This window comes from Dermacentor andersoni, chromosome 1 (assembly GCF_023375885.2).
Source record: "Dermacentor andersoni chromosome 1, qqDerAnde1_hic_scaffold, whole genome shotgun sequence".
Lineage (NCBI taxonomy): Eukaryota > Metazoa > Arthropoda > Arachnida > Ixodida > Ixodidae > Dermacentor > Dermacentor andersoni.
The window spans coordinates 257,732,974-257,755,219 of record NC_092814.1 but is presented as its reverse complement, the minus strand read 5'-3'; the positions used below and the strand labels follow the sequence as shown (position 1 = coordinate 257,755,219).

At 41.5% G+C, this 22,246-nt stretch overlaps 1 protein-coding gene and 1 long non-coding RNA gene across 2 annotated transcripts in view; one reads left to right on the top strand and one right to left on the bottom strand.

Moving 5' to 3' along the window:
* The first annotated feature begins 1,954 nt into the window (after window positions 1–1,954).
* Window positions 1,955–16,966, top strand: LOC129381114 (uncharacterized). The gene is made up of 3 exons (XR_008609348.2): window positions 1,955–2,054; window positions 2,925–2,971; window positions 14,514–16,966. It is a non-coding gene; the product is annotated as an uncharacterized lncRNA (long non-coding RNA).
* Window positions 16,967–17,003: 37 nt separating this feature from the next.
* The window catches only part of LOC126547841 (protein arginine N-methyltransferase 7-like), a 102,227-nt gene continuing 96,984 nt past the window's right edge, over window positions 17,004–22,246 (bottom strand). Inside the window, exon 14 of the mRNA XM_050195855.3 lies at window positions 17,004–17,431. Coding sequence (XP_050051812.1) covers window positions 17,194–17,431 — 238 coding nt within the window. The 3' untranslated portion in view covers window positions 17,004–17,193. The remainder of the gene's footprint in view (window positions 17,432–22,246) is intronic.

Here is a 22,246-nt window from a genome sequence, read left to right as displayed (position 1 = left end):
AATAATGATGTGTTTGATGCAGATATGTTCTTGTTTAGATCAATGGGCGAACATGGCATGATATCAGCATACAATACAGATCTTGTTTTATTTGCAAAATGATTCTGACAGGCGGCATTCAATTCATTGGTCTAAGTAAAAAGCACTAATTGACCAATGAGGCTGTACTACACTATTCCCATGGTCCACATCTGAAAAAACTACTTGTGCATCACTCTATCCGACAATATAAACTTTTTTTATGTCCGTGCCTTATTTAATATAAATTGTAACTGTGGGCAAACCTCGTGTTACTGTAACAGCTGCCGCAAAAATTTGAAAGTATGTCTAAAAGAAGTCCTCAGTTCTTGTAAAGCTGTCCATTAGCCAACTTTCAGCGCAACGTTAGCAGGGCTTACTGAAGTACTTCTAGACGTCCATGGCTACAAAATGTCTTGATCAAGACAGCTACTATACATTTGAATTAGCCGTTCAAGACATCTTTTTTGACATAATTAGCTGCTTGTGTTTCGTGGGACGCGATCGTCGCAACCAACAGAATCACCACGATAACCGCTACGGTTAATGCCTCGGTATGCACAGCAGAGGCAGCAGCAATAGCGCTGGCAATACGAGACGCCGACTTCAAGGGTCAGTCGGCTCATGTGCTTGTAGACTCGCAGGCAGTGTGTCCACTCTTCATGCGGGAAATGCTACCGCGCAGTGCCCAAATACTCGGATTACGCCTGGTCCTGGACGACGGCATTGTGTGGTGCCCCGCGCACAACGGACGAGAGGAATGCAAGGGCAGTCCGTATAGCTCGACGAAGCAACGACCGAGTGGTGGAGAACCCTAGAGGAAGCTCCATCTGCAGTGCGCGACATATTAAAGAATCAGAGGAGAAAGAGACAGACCTACGGCCCTCCGCACTCCAGACTAAACAGAAGACAAGCACAGGACTGGCGTCGCATACAAACCAATTCATACGCACACCTAAACCTCTTACATAAGAAGCACCCAACATACTGCACAAACACCTGCCCGTGGTGCGGCGCAAAACCCATGCTGGCCCACATAATGTGCGAATGTATGGCTAGGCCAAGCAACGTCAACTCACTTTTTCTAAAGGTCACGGACTTCGTACGGTAGTGGGAGGGACTGCTCGCAAGCGAGGACCGGGGCAGCCAATTGGCCCTCCTGGACCAAGCTCAGCGAGCCGCAAGAGCCAGTGGAGCCCTGGACTGAGGGCCCCACCCAGACCTGCCATAACTCCAATTAACTGCTGAATAAAGCTTTTTTCCTCCACCTCCTCCCATTTCTGCCTAACTCATTGGTTCCTTTCAGCTGGTGCATTGCCGATTGCAGTGCCCCAGGAAGCAAAACAGCAAAAGTCGCCTACAAGCCTTCCAGACTCGAATTGGCCCGGCCTAAAGTTAAGCTCCATATTAGACGTCTTGTGTACAGCTTATATTAAATGTCTTCAAGACTTTTGCTGTAAGATCTGATGGAGATGTAAAGGCTCTATTACGTTTTTAAAATCGATCTCCAAGTCATGCAAGCAAAAATTGAGCGCATCTTTCTTTTACCTCCGGCTTGCAACGATTCGTTCGGCAACACCATCAATAGAATGACTACATCATCATCATATGTCATCGTCATATAATAGCGCTCCGCAAAATACAAAAATCAACCAGTGTGCTACAAGGATTATGCACGAAACGATCTCGCAAAGACCGCTGTCGATTACAGCTCGCGTATCAATATCTTCCAATTCAAATTTACCGCGGCATCGGAAACTAAAGGCCGGTGAAAGTTTCGCGTGTCCTTGATCACAATACAGCAACAGCTTTTAATATGTGTGAAGTTATTACTTAATTTGTACAAGTTTTATCCAAAATATTTGGATAAAGTTTCACAAGCTAATACAGCATGACGTGGCACAACGGTTGGTGCGCTATTGTGGCTTGACTGTTTCCAACTTGGCACTCCCGTGCATTACATCCACTTGGCTATCGTACTCCAGGCGGATTTCTGCCGTCGCCGTGAGGTTCGGTATGAGTGAAAGCGTGTGAGGGTGAGCCGGTGAACGCAGTTCAATCTCGCGTGTGCGAGCGAGGAAAGCGGCCCGGATGCGTGCCCTCTCCTGTGGCACGCAACGTAGTGGGGTGAGGGAGGAGGCGCGTTCTCCGGTGGCAGCTACGGTGCCTCGATGTCCTCCTCGCCTGCCGCTAGGTACAATGTGGACACAACCGCGGCGTCTACTACGACGTTAGCCACGCGAATCCCGCACGCCGTAGTAGACGTCTTTGGCAGACGCCGCAAGGACGCGTTACCGGCGCTCGTGTGTCTTGAAAGCGTACTGCGACGTGGCTTAAGTGCGCGCCCGCGCAGGCCTCATCTTCAAAGCGAATTGCGATGTTCGCAGAGTGCGCGTAGCGCCGGTAGCTTCGTATGCGCTGTGCTTTCAACGTTTCGTACGCGTTGAAGCGACATATGCACGGAGGTCGCTTGGCTCGCGGCTGCTGCCGCGACTCCTAACTCCAGCGTTTTCATAGACAATTTCCACTGTTAGCGAGCAATGTGTGTTCATGTTTACCTGTGTGCGCGTGATACCGTGCTGGTTAATTCAGTTAAAACACGTTGACGGGCTAGTTGGTTTGAATCCATCATAGAATGTGTAAGCGTGACTGAACAAGGACATAGAAATTTAGAAGCAGATACACAAAGACAGCGCTGTCTCCGTGTGTCTGTTTCTTTCTACGTCCTCGTTAAGTCACGCATTATATCATTGTTGATTTAGTTAGTAAGCGAATGGTTAAAAGTTTATACAGACGATAAAACTACCATCCTTACTTCGCACAGCTATCTAGTAATATGCTATCGCAATTGGCGCTTCGTCTTTCCGGCGGAACTGCGAATTTTTTAACGGGTTTGTTCTGTGCAGGCATCTCCTGCTCTGTCTTTCTACGTTGAAGGCACAGCGTTATTTGGGTAAGTGATCAAACTTAAAAAAAAAAATTATGGGGTTTTACGTGCCAAAACCACTTACTGATTATGAGGCACGCCGTAGTGGAGGACTCCGGAAATTTAGACTACCTGGGGTTCTTTTAACGAGCACCTAAATCTAAGCACACGGGTGTTTTCGCATTTCGCCCCCATCGAAATGCGGCCGCCGTGGCCGGGATTCGATACCTGGGGTTCTTTAACGAGCACCTAAATCTAAGCACACGGGTGTTTTCGCATTTCGCCCCCATCGAAATGCGGCCGCCGTGGCCGGGATTCGATCCCGCGACCTCGTGCTCAGCAGCCCAACACCATAGCCACTGAGCAACCACGGCGGGTATCAAACTTTTTACCTCTTTTGAAAGCTCTGTTGCATGATTTTAGCTGCATATGACCAACTTAATTGGTTAATTGTTTCGCATCAATTAGTTCATGTCAGTTATTGTTTCGAATTTCCTTGTGGCTTATCCAGTGTCGCGGACACAACTTTATAAACTCGTCTGGTTCAGATTACATTTTGGTTGGTGTAGGATCACTCAATTCCGTTAGTATGGATTCTCCGTGTTAAAATTGTTACATGGGGAACCGATTATAACCGAGTACTCGCGTAGTTTCCTCCTCACGTCGAAAATTGCCTACTTCTTAAGCTCTTGCTGTGATTATGTAAACGTGAGCTATACCATTTATTGACATATGGTACTTCAGTGACAGTCTAAAAATTGTATCACGATGCGTATATTTGCGTACCTCTCGACTAATTGCATCGAGATGTAAGCATGTATGTTCACAGTGTCAACTGCGTTCATCTTGTGTAGAACAAAAAGCAACGTGGTGCACGCCAACAAAATGAGACTTCGTGCGAACGCCGTTGTTGCCCGTTGCATAAAATACGCATTGATGCATTTTTTAAGTAGTACGCATGACCATGAGACAGGAAGAGTATGCCACCCTGCCCAATACAAGCGCACCTCCGGATCAATGCTGCCTGGTGGAGGCAATTAAGCGTTTCAGTGAATACGAACCACAGTGGCATAGCCTCGAGCCAGGTTGCACCAACGATGACATTAATTCTGAAGAGCTTGGCTCACTAGGATCGAACCTGCGCAGCTATATAGGAGCATAGTTAGCATGCTGAAGGTGTGTCGTGTGGCATGGAGCTGCCGTCCAAGTTGTGAAAATGTTCATGACTCCTGTCTGTCTTTTGTAAGTGCTTTCATACATTTGCGTACTAATGAAAGACATGGGAAGCTGTAAGACATCGAGATAAAAGGCTGCTAGCAGCTCTCCGTGTTCCCAAAACGAAACTGGCAGAATGGCAATGGCCGATTACAAGATGCCCTTGGAGAATTACCAAATTGTGACCATATTAAAATCCAGGTTGAGCTCCGATTCTGCTTTCTGATGTCACTTTGTAAGCAAAAGCATTATGAATTAACAATATGAGCATGTTTTTTATAACTTGTGCCAGGTGTAACTAAAAGAATTACACCTGGCACGAGTTATAAAAATGTGATATGCGGGCTAAAGTGACTTCATTGTTTTATTAAGGAGAAGAAAGGGAACCGAAAGGCCCCAATTTATATTAATAATATCATAAAAAGCCCACAAACAAAGACACCAAGAACAACATATAGGAAATTATATGCACTTACTAAATGAAGTAAAGAATTGATAAATTAATGGAAATGAAAATGTATGGAAAAACAGCTGGCCACAGGTGGGGAACGATCGCACGTCTTCAAATTACGAATGCAATACTCTTACCAAGTGAGTTACCGCGGCGCTGTTTTCCCATCCATTTCTGGGCTGTTTATGTTTTATTACTAGAAATAACCCTGAGAGTGTTATTGGCCAGTGCCACCACTCACAAACCTTGGCGGCAGATGTGGAACATCCTTTCTGCCTCAAGCGTCACAAGTACGTGATCTTTTTGGGTGAATCAAACTGGTCAGTAAACCCACAGACGCTAGCTGAAGGCATTTGAGCATAACCCTGGCTCCAGGAGACCGGTGTCTAAAACTAGCAAACCTGACGAATCCCAAGAAAGCGTTCTTAACGCCCCCGACACATCGGCCGAGCTGACAATGTCTAGTTGCGATAACCCTTCTCTTGTGAAGGTTCTTTCCAATTTAGTTGCTTGTCAGAAAGGTATGTTGCAAGACATTTCTGAAATAAAAAATGCTGTGAGTACACGTTTCGATGCCTTGGAATTGCGTGTGGCTGTTCTCGAAACCTCTTGTTCGAAGGCACTCGCTGATCAAGACACTGATTAGCTTCGTTCTGAGGCGGCTTGCCTAAAGTGCACTGTTGCCGAACTAACTGCCAAATATGACGATCTTGCAAACCATTCACGAAGAAATAACATAATCCTTCATAGCATACCAGAAGATACTAACGAGGATTGTGACACACTGCACTCCAAGGTTGCGAACGTTTTCAATAGGCTTTCCCTCGACTGTGCGTGTATTGAATGCTTCCGCAGGTTAGGCAGAATGCGCCGTGGGCGTTCTCGCCCTATGATGTTAAAATTGCTCGATTTCAGCGATAAGCTATAGTGATGCTGAAGAATGCTTATAAGCTGAAAATTTTCGGCATGAAACTTTCCAAAGATTTTTCGTCCAGAGTGTGTGCAGTAGGTAAAAATCTATGGGACGCTTCGGTTGAGCAGCGGAATAACGGCTTGGTTATTAAAATGAGGTTCGATCGTTTATTTATAGATAACGTTTGTTACAACTGGGACGGTGCCTCAAATAGTTTAGTAATATCTCCTGGTTTTGATTCTAGCGCAAGCTTTCTGAATGTTTCAGCATCCAGTTGACAATCTCATCACTCTGCCACATATCTTGCGCTTTTCAATGTTAATGCCAGAAGCATAACTAACAAATTTCCACAGTTTCTCGTGCTAGTTTCTTAATGTTCGCCTCATGTTATATGCATCACAGAAACCTGGCTTCATGAAGATATTCACGACACAGAATTCACGCCTCCTGGTTAATATTGCTGTCCACTATGACTGTCAGAATAAGAAAGGCGGTGGTGTTGCTTTGCTTTTACGTTCAGATTTTAACTTGATAGTTCTACCAGGTCCTCCCAATGTAGAATCGGTTTCGTGCAAGTTACTAGTGCATAAGCAGAATTTAACAATTTGTGTTCTTTATCGCCCCCCTGATAGCCAGTGACTTGTTCGATAATATTTCGCATTTTATACATGACCATAGCCTCGACAGTTCTAACTTAATCGTTCTTGGCGACTTTAACACACCCGGCATTCACTGGCCTTCCCTTACATATTTCGCCATTAGGGCCTCTATTTGTAGAGAATCACGTTTTCTTTGTCCCATAACCTGATTCAATTAGTTTATAAGTATACGTGGCAGAACTCCATACTTGACTTAGTGTTTATCAGTGACAGTCTTGCTCATTTAGGTTTTAACTATGATATCCTGGAAGGAATCGCGGATCATAATGCAGTTCTCGTACACATTAACTGTCCTATCCCACATGAACGCTTAGCTATTCCACATTTCACGATTTTAACAAGGCTCACGATACGTCTACCACTGACACTCTGGCAGATAACGTTGACCATTTTTTGTCACTCATTACCGAATGTCATGTTGACAGTCTCGTTGATTGTTTTGAGTTGTTACTGAAATCTTGCATCAATAACTACATTCCATTAAAAACAACAAAAAAAAAAACATAATAAACTTCCTTGGATTAACCGGTATATATTGCACCTGTCACGCCGTGTCGGTAGACTACGTAAATCAAAGCATTCTAATCCTGCGCTTCGCTTTCCTTTTGAAAAATCCAAGGAGGAACTTCGTACTCGTACTGGAAATGCTAATTATTTCTATTTTTTAGTGCAGCTCCATCTACTACTTAAATCAAATCTTCGCAGGTTCTGGACGTCTATCAATTTTACCTAGTGCAATGTGCAGTACCTCTTTCAAGATTACCGACGCTATTACTATATAACGACCCCACTGTAGTTTCGAATAGGTTTAACTCATACTTCCACTCTGTTTTCACCCTCGATCACCATGTAGTTCCAAAGTTTAGTTATGATGCACAAACTAATAAATTAGGCAATATCGTGATAAGTTCTGTTGGTGTCTAAAACCTAATCTTGAATCTCGACACTAAAAAGTGTGCCGGTTCAGATGGTATCCCAAATTCTTTCCTTGTAAGATACTCCCTATGGACAGCTCAGTACCTTATTGTAATCTTCCAGAAATCCTTAGACTCTTGTGAAGTACCAACTAAATGGAAAACAGCCAATGTCCTCCCTTTGTATAAATCGGGTGATAAACTACTTCTAACTACAGGCCGATATCTCTCACACCCCAGTCATGCAAGATGTTAGAGCACATAATTCACAAACACATAATCGAATTACTTAACTCTAATGATGTTCTAACATCTGCCCAGCATGGTTTCCGTCGTGATTATAGCACTGTAATGCAATTAGTTGATTTTGTTCATGATATCGCTTCTAACCTACACATAGGTAATCAAGTGGATGCCATCTTTATTGACTTCTTTAAAGCTTTTGACTCTGTGATTCATTCTAAACTACTGGTAAAATTAAATGCCATATTCAATAATCCCTGTCTCGTCTCTTGGACAGCCAATTTTCTTCGTTATCGCTCACAATTTGTTTCTTTTAACTCAGTGGACTTAACTCCTGTCGATGCTACGTCAGGCGTTCCTCGGGGATCCGTTTTAGGCTCTTTATTATTTCTAATATATATCAATGATTTACCTCGTAGCACTTCAACTAATATCAGACTTTATGCAGATGACTGCATATTATAGAATCTATTAACTCCATTGATGACCACTGCTGTGTTGTCCAATCCCTTATTTCTTTCTGCACTTGGTGCAAAACGTGGCAAATGAACATCAACTGTAGTAAAGCAGTCGTGATGTCATTTTCCAATAGACACAGCCCCCTCTCGTTTGAGTCATTCTAACCGAACATCTTTCATGGTCTAAACATAATGAATATGTAAATGGGAAAGCCCTAAAAGAATTAGGTTATTTGCGCCGCACCTTAGCTAAGACCCCCGCAACACTAAATTGATATAATATAAAACGCTAATTCGCCCTGTTCTAGAATATGCATCCGGCATTTGGTTCCCCTAGAAACAATGCGAAATAAGCTCGCTCAATAACGTTCAACGAAAATCTATCCGTTTCATTTGCCAAAATTATAGCCACACTTCCTCACCAATACAGCTAGGCTCAACAATCTTTGAACATTGAGCCATTACTTTCACGTCATCGCATGTACTGAAGCCTTAAAACTTTTATATGCAATTAATAACTCCACCTCTGATATTTCTGAGTTAACTATATTACATTTACTAACGCAAGTTGTACCCGCAGCTACCACGCCTTGAACATAACACCTATTTATGCCTGCACATTCAAGTGCAGTTTTTTTCCACGTACAAGAGAGTTTTGGAATTCCCTACCCGGTAACATTCGTTCACTGTCACTAAAAGATTTCATAGCTACCACTGGGAAGCACTTCGCTAACATGTAAGCGCTTCTTTTTCATCATTCATCTTTTCCTGTTTACGTGTTTTTGATGTGTAATGTTCCCACTCCTGTTGTAGCCATATATTGGGCTTCAGTATATGTAAATAAATAAATAAATAAATAAATTTGACATTTCGTGGCTTTATGTTTTTGAGTTGTGTACACAGTAGCTTCAGTTATAACTTTTTTCATACTATGGCTGTTTAAATGCAGTTTTTGTGCGTACATGTTGCTGCAATAATATTTTCTCGGGAATGCATAATCACCCAGTGTCATTTACTGTTCTGTCTTACCTTTTCTTGGGCTTCCATTCCTGTCTTAATGCAGCCATTGTAATAGCCACATTGTGTATGTTGTTCTTGTTTACTTTTTTTTTTTCTAGACATGACGGCTCTCTCTTATGGGGGGGATGGGACTTAAGATGCTTCACTGCAGGCATTCTACCCAGCATTTTCAGACAGCTCGGGTGGAAATTTTAGCACTCAGAGCCAGTGGCAGAAAAGGAGCCTCGGACCTGCATGTCTATGTTGCAATTGAAGATCACTTTATAGGGTTGTTGATTGATTAGGCCTAAGTGCAATGATTCTTACTTCCAAAATTCATGGGTTTCAGAATGGAAAAAAAAATTGTTGCAGGACACATCTCAAAGAGAAAATTGTTGTGATCCCAGTGTAGCTGCAGTTGGGTGGATGGCAGTTTTTTATATAAAACTCCCTCCCCCTTGCAGTTCCACATAACTGTTACCACAACTTTGATTTATTAATTGCAGAACTGTTCACATGTGACAATGATTCAGATATCATCCAAAACTGCTGATAGTGTGTGTTATTTGCATTGTCTGACTAGATGGTCTGGTATTCCAGTTCCGCAGAGAAGTGTTTTGGGGCCCCTTCTTGTTGTAATGAATATTCACCTAAACGCGAAATATGTCCTGTATGCTGATGACGCCAGTATATTTGTTGCAGGAACAAACTGTACAGATATAGAGTATGAACCGAACCTCATGCTAAGCTGAGGGACTAGTCAATAATGAACCAATTAGAAATAAATACAAAAAAATCCAAATCTGTGATTTTTAGGCCTAAAAATAAGCCAGTGAATTCAAATGTTATCATTATGTATGGGGACAAAATAGAAATGGTTACTAGTGTGAGAACTCTCGGCGTAAGGTTTTCGAGTAATATGCTTTGGGATGAACATATTGATGCTCTCACAATCCAGTTATCTAGTCATTGGCATGACGTGGAAATGTAAATCGCTGTTGCCGTTTAAACTTCTCATCTATAACTCTATTTTTTATTCATACCTCAATTATTTCTTATTGGTATGGGGTACAACTACTTTTGTTAATTTGCATAAATTACTTGTCTTGCAAAAGAAGTTTGTTTGGCTGCGCTTTAATGTCCCCCACAACCCCCATACTATAAACTTATTTCAGGAAGCCAACATAATTTCTCTAGAATAGCAGCTTGGGCTTGTTGGTTTTTCATCATGCTAGTAACAGCGCAAAATGTAGACAAGAGACGAGACAAGAAGACACCACAAGCGCTGACTTTCAACGTTTATTCCGAAAGAAACACTGCTTCTTATAACCATTGCCCACACGTGTCGCAGTCACGTGATCGCACATCATGTGAAACATGCACTTTTTCTTGAGTGCAAAACCACTAGTACCACTATCTTGAGTGCAAAAAAGAAAAAGTGCATGTTTCACATGATGTGCGATCACGCGACTGTGACACGTGTGGGCAGTGGTTATAAGAAGCCGTGTTTCTTTCGGAATAAACGTTGTTGAAAGTCAGCGCTTGTGGTGTCTTCTTGTCTCGTCTCTTGTCTACATTTTGCGCTGTTACTAGCATAACATAATTTCTGTGTTAAAATTATACCAGTAAAAGTTAACAACTGCATTTAGGCAGGAAGTAAAACTGAACTGCTCCTTTCTACGAGAACTTTGTAGCCTTGAACTCAATGACAAATATTATGTTACCCGTCATAAAGAACTATGGCGGGTAGTCACACCCAGAACAAGTTATTTAAGGGAAAAGCTATCATATACAATGCCAATGCTTCTAAATAAATATAATAATCTAGGCATTGATGTCACGCAAATAACGGCCCAACAACTGAGAGACTTGTATGTGCAGGATATGTAAGTTACTGGTTAAGTGTACTTCCTCTCGGTTAGTATGTTTATAAAGTGTGTATATATGTTTGTGTATATATGTGTGTATATATATGGGTATGCATATGAGTGTGCATGTATATACGAGTATATGCATGTGTATATACATACATATATATGTTCAGCGGCATCTACTTGTTTCATTTGTGTTCATCATGAGAACTACACAAGCTACCTAAGTATTTTTGATCTGGACACCAGTGGCTCTGTATGTACATGCGTATGTATGTGCATGTGTATATGCGCTTATGTGGGTACATGAGGGTATATATATGTATAATGCATATATATATGTATGTACATGTATGAATTGTTGCCGAATATTATGTGAGCTGCAGGCCTCGTCAAGCTGCCTCTACTGAAGCAGCTTTTTCTTGCAGCCTCCTCCATCAAGTAGACGGAAATGGATATATATATATATATATATATATATATATATATATATATATATATATATATATATATATATATATATATATATATATATGTATGTATATATTCGAAGCTATTCCATGTGGGAAAATGCGACGATCCATGCCATTTGCCAAGTAGCAGTCGCCTGGTTAAAGAATTGCAGTTTGCAAGTGGGTAAGAAGTTGGCATGTTACATTAAGCTTGTTGTTCAGTTAGTTTTTATTCAGAAATTTACACTAATGTTACTGAGTCACCATTGTGTAGCATGTTTACATGTCAATAAAACTGACTGTTGGTTCTACATAAGAATTAAGTGCATAGTATATGATTAATATTTTGTCTTAGCTTTCTAAACTCTACTTACACTAACCGTCACACATGACCTTCAAATACCTACTGACAATGTCAAGATAATGTCCGGGGACCACCTAAGGATGCTGTTTCGGCATCATGCTTTACTGCTGTCATACGGAAACTTGCATACAGACAGTCGGCAGAGTAACAGAAGCTTTACTCATTAATCTTGTACTTATTTATTTGTAATAGTATGTTTACCAACTTTATGGCTAACTGACTTTCATATTTATAAAGCATATCAGCCTTGTTAGTTGCGAGGCACACTGTTATTATCAGGTGCCTTTTTCTCTTTTCTATAGCATATTAGATTCCTGTTTATTCTTGGCCTCGCTAAATCAACCTTGTAGCGGTAATATGTAGCACAAAGGTACAGTCCATCACTACAGCACCTTGCCTGCATGGTGCACAAACACCCTTTTTAACTTTTATACTGCTACACCAATAATGTTGGACAAGGTAAGCTGTAAAGACACCTCAGCTTCCATGAGGCAAACATTAAAACATAAGTGGCCAGATGTTTTTTTTTAATTACGAATCTTGGAATTCTAGTAGTACTATATAATCATGCACTGCAAAGCATGTGGATCCATTTTGCTAATTGAAATATTTGTCCTGTATTTCTTAGTGTGCAGTATGATGTGCAAAATTGAAAACTGTCACTGACGGAAGCTTTGAACATTTACACTAACCGAACAAAATAAATGCTTGGAATAGCTTATTAGAACATGGCAAATAATAATTGGCCTGTGTACTTTTACAAATGTGTACCATGGTTAAGCCACAAGTACAGGCAATAGTACATGGATGAAAAGCTTCAGAAGATAGTTAACAAACCAAAATTCATTTTCTTTTCATTTTTGTTTTGGGATGAAAAAAAAAGCTGCAATGTTCCACTATAGTTCACGAAATTTATCATTTTAGTTTGGGGGTGGAGCATCTAACCCCCTTTTAAACATTTTCTAATCTTCAAACGATGGGTTTTACATTGTATGAACACTGGCAACACTTAACAGTGAAGCAACTGTGTAAGAATTATGGTATCTAACCCCATTTTAAACATTTTCTAATCTTCAAACTATGGGTTTTACATTGTATGAACACTAGCAACACTTAAGCAACTGTGTAAGAATTGTGGTGTCAACAAATGCTTGCAGCATCTAACGGGCATCTGCACCGATTTTGTTACGCCATTATGTAAACATTTTTTCTTCTTTTAATTCCTACACATCACCATGAAGGGTGCAACTGAGGCACTTGGTATACTCTAACAGGCTTTTGGATAAAATTTGCAAAGTGAACAAGTGGAGTGGACAAGAAAAAATACCAAGAAAGCTGAAACGGGTGAGAGAAAACATGTCAAGGATGTACAACATGCTGTGCCAGGATGACAATCGCCTCTTACTAATGCCTATTGCAGACATGTTTGCTTTACCACTGCTCCCGCTGAACCCAAGGGCTTCAAGGAGGCCAGTGATACCTAAATCGACTGCTGAATAGATATCTTCACATTCTAATAAAACATGCTCCATCGTTTCCCTAGCATAACCACAGCAAGCGCATGCTTCTTCTTCCTTCTTATAGCTCGCTTTATAGGTGCGTGTTCTAAGGCATGCTGACCTCGCTTCGAAAAGTAATGAGCTTCCCTTTGAGTTATCATAAGTTGTTTCTTTTTGATTTCGTTTTTTCCTCTCAAGTAGTTACTCATGGCAGGTTTCTTTTCCATTGCCGCCACTCATGAGATTATTTCAGCCTCTCTGACTTTCCGCTTGACGTTCTTTGTTGCTGTGTTGCTCACCCTACAGGCCATATACTTGCGGGTAAGCTTCTTAGTTCTTTTCCTCCACTGTGAATCAATGTTTTTCCTGAAACAAATACCTCAACAGTCTCCCAGCCCATTTACTTTCTTCCATATTCCTCAGTCGCTCTTCATAATCAATTTTACTGTGAGCTTCCCTCACTTCAAAACTTGTCCAGCCCATATCACCCTGAACAGCTTCATTGGTAGTCTTCCTGTGAGCGCCCAATGCGAGGCGACCCACTGACCTTTGGTTCCCATCGAGTCTTGATTGTACCCCTGATTTAAAGCAAACAACCGAATTTCCGAAAGTAAGTCCTGGAACCATTACACCTTTCCACATACCTCGGAGGACCTCGTACCTATTGTATCCCCATAGCGCTCTGTGCTTCATTATGGCTGCATTTCTCTTCCCCTTCACTGTTATTGTTTTTTACTGTGTTTCCATATATCAATTGCCCTCGTTTATCCATATACCAAGGTATTTATATTCTTGTACTCGAAGTATTTCCTGGCCCTGTTTTCATTGAATACCATAACACCTGATTTTCTAACGCTAAATTTCAAACCTAAATTCTCGCCTTCCTGTCCAGAGATATTAGCGAGACGTTGCAAATCACTTTGCTTGTTAGCTAGCAACACAATGTCATCCGCATAAGATAAACCTGGGGACTGCTGCTCTACTACTGTACCCTCCTGTTTGTATGAGAGATTAAACCCGATATTACTTCCTTCTAGCGCCCTCTCCATCCTCACCATGTACATCATAAACAGTAGCGGGGATAAAGGGCACACCTGCCTCAATCCCTTGTTGATATGAACTTTCTCCTCGCTCCTCATTCCGAAAATGGTGCTAAAAAGCGCCCTCTGTCCTGAACTGGATAGCAGCAAGCTCGGTCGTCTGCTTCGGAAAGCACGTTTACATTATGGACCCGCCACTTTCGGTTTTGTTGTGCCATTAATCTGGAGTCCCCCACTATGGCTTGCCTCATAATCAAATCATGGTTTTGGCGCGTAAAACCCCAGAATTCAATTCAATTAAAGCTACCCTCCTTGCAGCGGAGGCTGTCACCCTCTATGACATCCATTGCCTGCTTTCTCCCATACTTCACGAGCCTTCTGCCCACATTTTTTCCTGACTCTGTAGCACGCTTCCAGAGGCAGTTTTCCGTGCTCTGCTTTTTGTAAAAATTGTTTTGTTCACACTGCTACTTGCTATTTGTGAACTGCAGGTGCTATGGTGGGGAGTGGCTCCTGTGAGAATGCCACGCAGCTCTTCGGCAGCAGGAAATTCAGCTAGAAGTGCAGCGGCCACACTTCACAAGAAGAGAATTGCTGCCATGTGCTTCCGCTCCTTTTTTTTCCTTTCATCAGCACAAGCTCAAACTCGGACAGCATCTCAATAAGCTATTACATTAGTTGTGACAGCTGTGATGCAGCGACATGTTTCCTGTGCCTAAAACTAGTTTGCTGGATGAGCTTAGTGTTACTGGTTTGTGTGTGCAATTGAAAAAAATACCCTTACATTCAGATATACGTATATAATCAAGAGTCCAAGCTACTACTTTACATGCTCTAAACAGGCACTGTACTCGCAACATGGAGTTTATCGTAGATATCACTGAATGGAACAAGAAATTGTGGTTTTATTGCGATAGAAATTATATGGACACTCCAGGCGCATTTCTGCCATTGCCGTCGCCGTGAGGTTACGTAAAGTCCAAGGGCAACAAAATCGTCGCCATGCGCTGATGCTGTATGTGCGAGCGAAAGCATACAAGGGTGAGCCGGCGAACGCGGCTCAAATTTGCATGTGCGAGCGAGGAAGGCAGGCCAGAAGCACGCCCTTATAAAAACTAGGAACTTTAGTTGTACTGATCTCGGTATGTATTTGATGGCATTTTACGTTCTTTGAAAATTAAAACAATCATCTTGCTTGTTAAATAGGAAAAAAACATTCCTGCGCATAGTACGCTGGCATGCAGCACCTACATATAGAGTCTTGGAAACAATTCTTCACTTCTCTGGCTTTAGAACTGATGCAAGGCTATTCCTCCAGTGCAGAATTAGTGCATGGTCCTCATAATTGGTAAACTCCTGTTCAAAGATTTTACCATCCTGAATACTATTAAGAGTGATAAACGTTTGCTTCTCGAACCTGGAAAGAAGCAGTGGACATGATATAAGTATGTCACCTTCACAAGTGGCACAATTGTGCTGGATTCATAAATTTGTAACTGCCACTGATGTCGCTATAAAGGCAGTTTTTAATTTATATACCACAATGAATGCGCCACAGTTCCACTCTAAAATGGCTGTAGCAGCATACAACGTGCGCTGCTTTCAACAGGCCTGTGATCAAAGTGCAACGTTTGTCATCATGAAGCAGAACACGCCCAGTAGATGGCACATCTAACTTTTCTTAATGCTCCAGGCTCTTTACAGTTGTTTGCTTTATAAAACATTAATAAGCCCAAAATTAGAATATGCTACATCAGCAACAGTATGATACCCATAACATAAGCTTAACACATTAGAACTACAGTCGAACAGCCGGAATTTTTTAACAGCACGACAGAATATGTACCAACCAGCCTAAATGGTCTCACTGCTGATATTACAATTAGTTCAAAATAAGTCTGCTGGTTTTATTAAGGCGAAAGCCTTTCTAGGCTCATGGTGAAGTTGTATTGAACTCAGCATTTTATGTAATACATAAACAAAAAGCAGAATGAATGCACTTTTCACGCATAACAGTTTAATTAACGAGATGTCTGTCATAAAAATGATATAAATTGCCAGAATAAAGTGTGCCTCTTCTACACATAGGAAAGTATAAATTGCTCTGACGTTTACGACAATAACGGCAGATATAGCAATAAAATTTTTCACTGAACATGTATTCTACTTAACAATTTAAGAGCAAGCACTATAGTTTGGTGCGCCGGGCTGCGGCCGCCGATGTTCCAGGCTGGCTTGCGCCGTCGTCGCTCTCAGAGTCAAAGTCTGACGAAAAGACCGCACCCTCAAACTTGCTGCTGCTCGATCCATAGATAAGACCAGCTGCAAACACAGCGGAATAGCTAGATCTGCCATCTTTCGAAGTGGGCGCGCCGCTGCCAGAGGCGGCCATGTTTGCTTTCTGCTCTAACGATCACGAAAATTCAGAGTGCGTTAAGAAATTAACGCCTTGTGGGCAAAAAGCGAACTGCTTAGAAAACAAAAATATAGTTGTCCTCCTTCACGACCTATGGTGCAGTGTGTCCATGAGCAGCGTAGAAGGTCTCGAAAGCGGCGTTTCAAACCACTGATAGCGGGCGGCCATTTTTGCTTTAATCCATAATCTAAAAACTTTAGAGCGCGTTCAAAAATCACTGCCTGGGGCGAAAAAGCGAATTGCTTAGAAAACAAAAGAATAGGACTCCTATTTTACATTCGATAGCGCAGTGTCTCCGTGGGCAGCACGTAGTCTCGAAACTGGTGTTTCAAACCATTGTTAGCAGGCTAATGATGTCCAATGGGCATGGTACGTAGAGCTAAATAGCAATATTATGAACTTGTAACAGATCAGCCATTTTAGTGGTTTATTTTCTTCTTTGTTCTGCATCAACTTTTATTTTTAAAAGATTTTTTTAAACATTTCTCTAAATTTCTCTTATGTGACAATAAACCTCCAAGAAGTAGAGTGGTACTATAGTTTGTGATATATTAATGTACTCAAACACATTTCACTTTTTATTGGAAATAACTTACAGACGAAAGAGCTGACATCGGTCAACTGGTCCAAATTAAAAACACAACACAAGTCGACTTGCTGTTAAGAAAATGCACACCTTTGCAGGCACAACGTTGGAATCCACAGCATACTCTTGGCTGCTACGAAACAGTCAACTGGTCCAAACACAAGTTAAGTCATTGCACATCGAAACCAAAGGTTGTAAAGCCACTTGAGAAATCAAACGTAAATTCCCATTTGAGAGCTTTAGGGTCCAACTTGGTGCTGTTCAAAAAATGCACCCCCTGGCGGGCAAAACGGTCCCAAATGATTTGTTCACCTGGAACAATAGCTTTTGTGGGACCAGATGTGACCGTGTTCGAGTCGTCAAGCATGAATTCTGCCCACAATGCAACTCCATTGCAGTCACCTTGCCTGTACAAAGGTGACAAAAAGAAAAGGCCATCAGAACACACAATACACACCCATACAAACATTCGAAGTACCTTAGAAATAGGGAAGCTCTGATAATTAATGGACTGCATTGAAATTAATTTGAAGTAGTTTGATATGACCAAAATTACAAGTGAAATGGGAAGATAAGGGCCAGAAGCTCACACATGGCAGCACCACCATGCCAAGAAAATGAACTGCTGTTAACGGCAAGTATTAAGAGTTCGAACAGATTGGCTATCTTGCCATGTTCAGAGTGGCACTTTCGGCACCTTAGCCCATGCAGGAGTTGCAGGCACTATTTGTGCTGCTGATGTGCACAAGCTGATGCTGCGAAGTTCGATATATGCATATAAAACCAAGCTTAATGTATAAAGTTTAAAGTACATTTAATTTGTTTTGTGATACGGCACCCCTTTGATATACACAACACCTTGGTTTATCTGCGTTATATATAACAAGGTTCGACTGTATTGAAATCACATTTTAAAGACAATATCTTCCTTAGCAAGTTGCCCCCAGTTTTTCGTATTGGGTATGCATTTCTAGCCTTTTTGGCGGACTGATATTGCTCCTACTCCCCTTACGCGAGGGGCAACACAACAGAATTCCGTGCAGCGACTTTGCCTTCAGAGTTTCATACAATAAATACTAGAGGGAACACTCTGGTCCTAGTGTCTATGGGAGCTGCAAGTGGGGCGGTTTAGCCAGCATGGGAATGATGCGTTGTATATAGACTTGAAGCCAGGACAAAGTTTAGGCAAACATCTTCATTGCTTTGTAATCTCTTAATTTTCAACAATACTGCATAACAAATAATTAAATAAACTTTACTAAAATTGTCAAATGGCAGGATTCTAACACAGTAGCCCGATATTGAAACCATTACACCACGGATGCATAGATAAGCGGCATAAAATACCCTTATGAACTTCTCGTGGGTGAGTTAGTATGTCGAGATGCTTGGCGCATTTCACTTTTGCCACCTCAACAGGCTGAACTGATGCAATTAGTAGCAATTGTGCATCCTCTGCACTTACAAAAATATAAATTATTCTGAAATTTACAACAATAAAGGCAGATATAGCATAATAAACAAAGCCACAAGGACATCTGAATCCACAAGCATGAAGATCAGACAAATCCATGTACTACCATCATTCCAATGATGGCTAAAGATTGCAGCACCAGAGCTGAATGAATGAATTCTGGAGTTTTATTTGCCAAAACCACGATTTGAATATGAGGCACACCATAGTGGGGGACTCCAGATTAATTTTGATCATTAGGGGATCTTTAACGGGCACCTAAATCTAAATACACAGGTGTTTTCACATTTTGACCCCATCGAAATGCGGCCGTGGCGGCCGGGATTTGATCCCGCAACCTCGTGCTTAGCAGCACAACACCATAGCCGCTAAGCACCGTGGCAGGTCAGTGCCAGCATTCCCTCTAGTAATTATTATAGGAAACTCTGTCAACCACAAATCTATCAGGATGACATTGTCTTTGATCGATGTCAACTGTAGGCTGAATCACTTTCCAACTTTTATACAGGTACAAGACATTCGAACCTTAGAAAAAGCATCGAAACACTGCAAATAATTTATTATAATAAATTTTCTATCAACTAGTTTATGTTTTGTTTCCTAGAAGCATTTGTGTCATTTCAAACGAAAAACAATACAATATTCTGGCACTTGGTCCAGCTCGCTTGGTCGTCTGCTATACTGCTACTCACTGAGTGGCCACTTACTGGGAGATGAAACTTAAACTAGTACATAGGAACATTATTGCAGTACATTATTTAAGATTTACCAATATTTAACAAAATTTTTTTTGAGGTCGAAATCTTTAAATTAAAAAGAAATGAAAGGTGAAAATGTCATGTCAGCATACTCCTAATTTATTGCTTGTTAACACAGAGGCACACAATTTAAAATGACTCCCAAGGATTGGACAATAATGAAAATTAATTTTTAATAGAAATATTCTGACAAGTGATCCTATAATGCAAACAATATTTAAGCCTGTCACCCAGGGAGTTGGAAAGATAATTAGTCTAATTACTACCGTGAGTCATTTTACAATGTATGCCTGAGTGATAATGTGGACGCATCCTTTTTAAACGCCCTCTATATACGAGTATGATTCAAAAAAATAGCTGCTCTAGATTTGGTATTAGCGTATTAGAGCAAATGGCACATATGGAACAGCGCCTTTACTAAGGGCCTTTGTTTTGGACATCTGTTAACCCCTCTTGCTTTTCAATGCATCCAGTGCTCACAACTTCAGTATAGATACAGGTATAGCAGTGAAGACATCTACCAAACAATGCAATTTTTGCCTAGCACTATTCACAACTTCAGTATAGATACAGGTATAGCAGTGAAGACATCTACCAAACAATGCAATTTTTGCCTAGCACTATTCATAGCTTCTGTGGACATCAGAATTTGCTATAATTTCCAATACAATAACTAATTTGGACTAATTAGTTGAGGAAGCATGTAGTAATCGCAGAATTCAAGTTAGCCAATATATGAAACTAACTATTCGTTATAAACTCTGTGCCTAGCAGCAGTTTTGAGAAACACAGACTTAATTGTGCCAAATACATCCCACAACCTAAAATCTACTGCGTGTTCTTAGCAGCCACTTTAAGTAGGCTTGTTTTATTTTGTTCAAGTAAAATTTATTACATTTATGCCCAATATGTGAACACTGCATCTGTGAACACAGTTCTAAACACCGAATTTGGTTGTTTGCAGCACAATAGCTTCTGCATTGCATTTCCTTTCCCGTGCATAAACTAAAAGCTGTGTGGAGGCTATTGATTCGCCACATCAGGCAGACCCAAATGGCACCATAATTGGCAAGGCAGCAGCCGCGGCCCTCATCCTCTCTAAAGATGCCATGTCAAAGAAATTCGACATGCTCTATTTAAGAGCAGCACCACTGTGTAGTGCATGCATGAGGCCTTATTGGCAAAAATTTAATGGCTGTTTAAGTGGGGACAGGATGCAAAAAAAAAAAAAAAGCAATTTCCAGTTCAATTATTCAAGAAGACATCAGTAAACATTCAGTTACAGTAATAAAGCAGGAATTTGTTTTGAGACGGGCTGGTCTTGGATAAAAGCAGTGTTTGGAAAATGCATCCACTGTGCAAAGAAAAAGCTTGGCACAATCTGGTGTATCACTGTAAACATTGTTTACCTCTGCTCTTGTAGGTGCTCAAGTAATTGAAGGGTGTGATATAATGCTGATGAAAAAATTCGAAACTGACTGAAAAAATAATAATAAAAAAAATCACCCATTATGATACTCCCTAATGTGAAATTTGAGTTCAGCTTTATACATGTTTTCATTTTGCGATATACTGAGAAAGAATTTGAGAGTGACATGTAGCAGAGTCAGCGATCGTTGAAAATCTGATCCTTGGGTCAAGCGAATCAGCTTTTATGCATGACTCGTCGAAAGTTCCAGTGTAATCGCTAATGTCGGTTGGCTTCCACAAGTACCACACAATTCGCTTCACCCATACAATCAGATTACAAAACAATCGCAAACCATGACAATCTGAACAAGCGTGAATGAGACCAAACCAAGCAAACCAAACAAGCGGGAGCAGATGATAGTATGAAACGAGCAGTCTGGCTGAGACCAGTTACGAGTACGCATCGTGTGGTTGGGCAGGTCCATACGACACCAGTTTCCCGCGCGCACCTCACCGAAGGGGCCGCTTCCATTGGTCTCAGCTGTTCGCGGCTCGTGTATTTCATATCCCGCTCCACATTCGCTCTTTCATCCTTCGCTGTGCTTGTTCGCCCTGCTACGCTACCGCTTGCCGCAGGAACGGGCACATAAGAGCTGCGCTCTAAAAACAAACTGAGGTCACTACTGGCACAGACAGTGTCACTTGACAACAATTTGGCATCACCTCTCTTCCTGGACATGAAGTCTTGCACTTTCAAACCAGTTTTGATGGCCATTTTTACAGTGCAGCTCTTAGGCGGTCGTTCCTATGTTGAGTGTCGGCGTCCCTTGTAACCGAGCAAATGAACAATTCGAAGGATGAAAGAGTGAACACTGAGTACAGCGGGAGATGCAAGACGGCAAGAGTGAAGAGAGCGCGATGAGGAAAGTGAAGGAGAGTATGGTGAAAGGATGAGGAGGAAAGCGGAATGCTGCACAAGACATCCTCAATGGCAGCGACCAGGCATGCGGCTGTGGAAACAAAGCGCTGGTGTCAGCTTCGGACCCGCTACACATCAGCTCCATGCAAGGCACATGTTCCCGTGTTCACGATTTCTTTCTGAACAATGAGCGACGCAACAAGTGGAAATGCTTTGTCTGCTGCTACTGCTAAACAAACTGCCCGAGCAGAGGCTCAGCGCCACCACCTTCTTGACGCTGTCATTCAGAATCAAATTCCTTGTCACAATATATTGTGAATTCAAGACACCTAAATGGCTGCGCTCAAAATTCACATTATGGAGCATCGTAATCATCAGTGAATATTTTATGCATATTGTGCTCTACATAAATAGTAAAGCTTCAAATGTTCAGTAATTTTTCTCATTTTGCATTGTTTTAGCAATGTCGAGCTTACAAAACCTATTCATCATCATCATCATCCTATTATATGTCCACTGCAGGACGAAGGTCTCTTCCTGCGATCTCCAATTACCCTTGTCCTGCCCCAACTGATTCCAACTAGTGCCCGCAAATTTTTTAATTTCATCACTCCACCTACCCTTCTGCGCTACCCTTCTCTTGGCACCCATCCTGTAACCT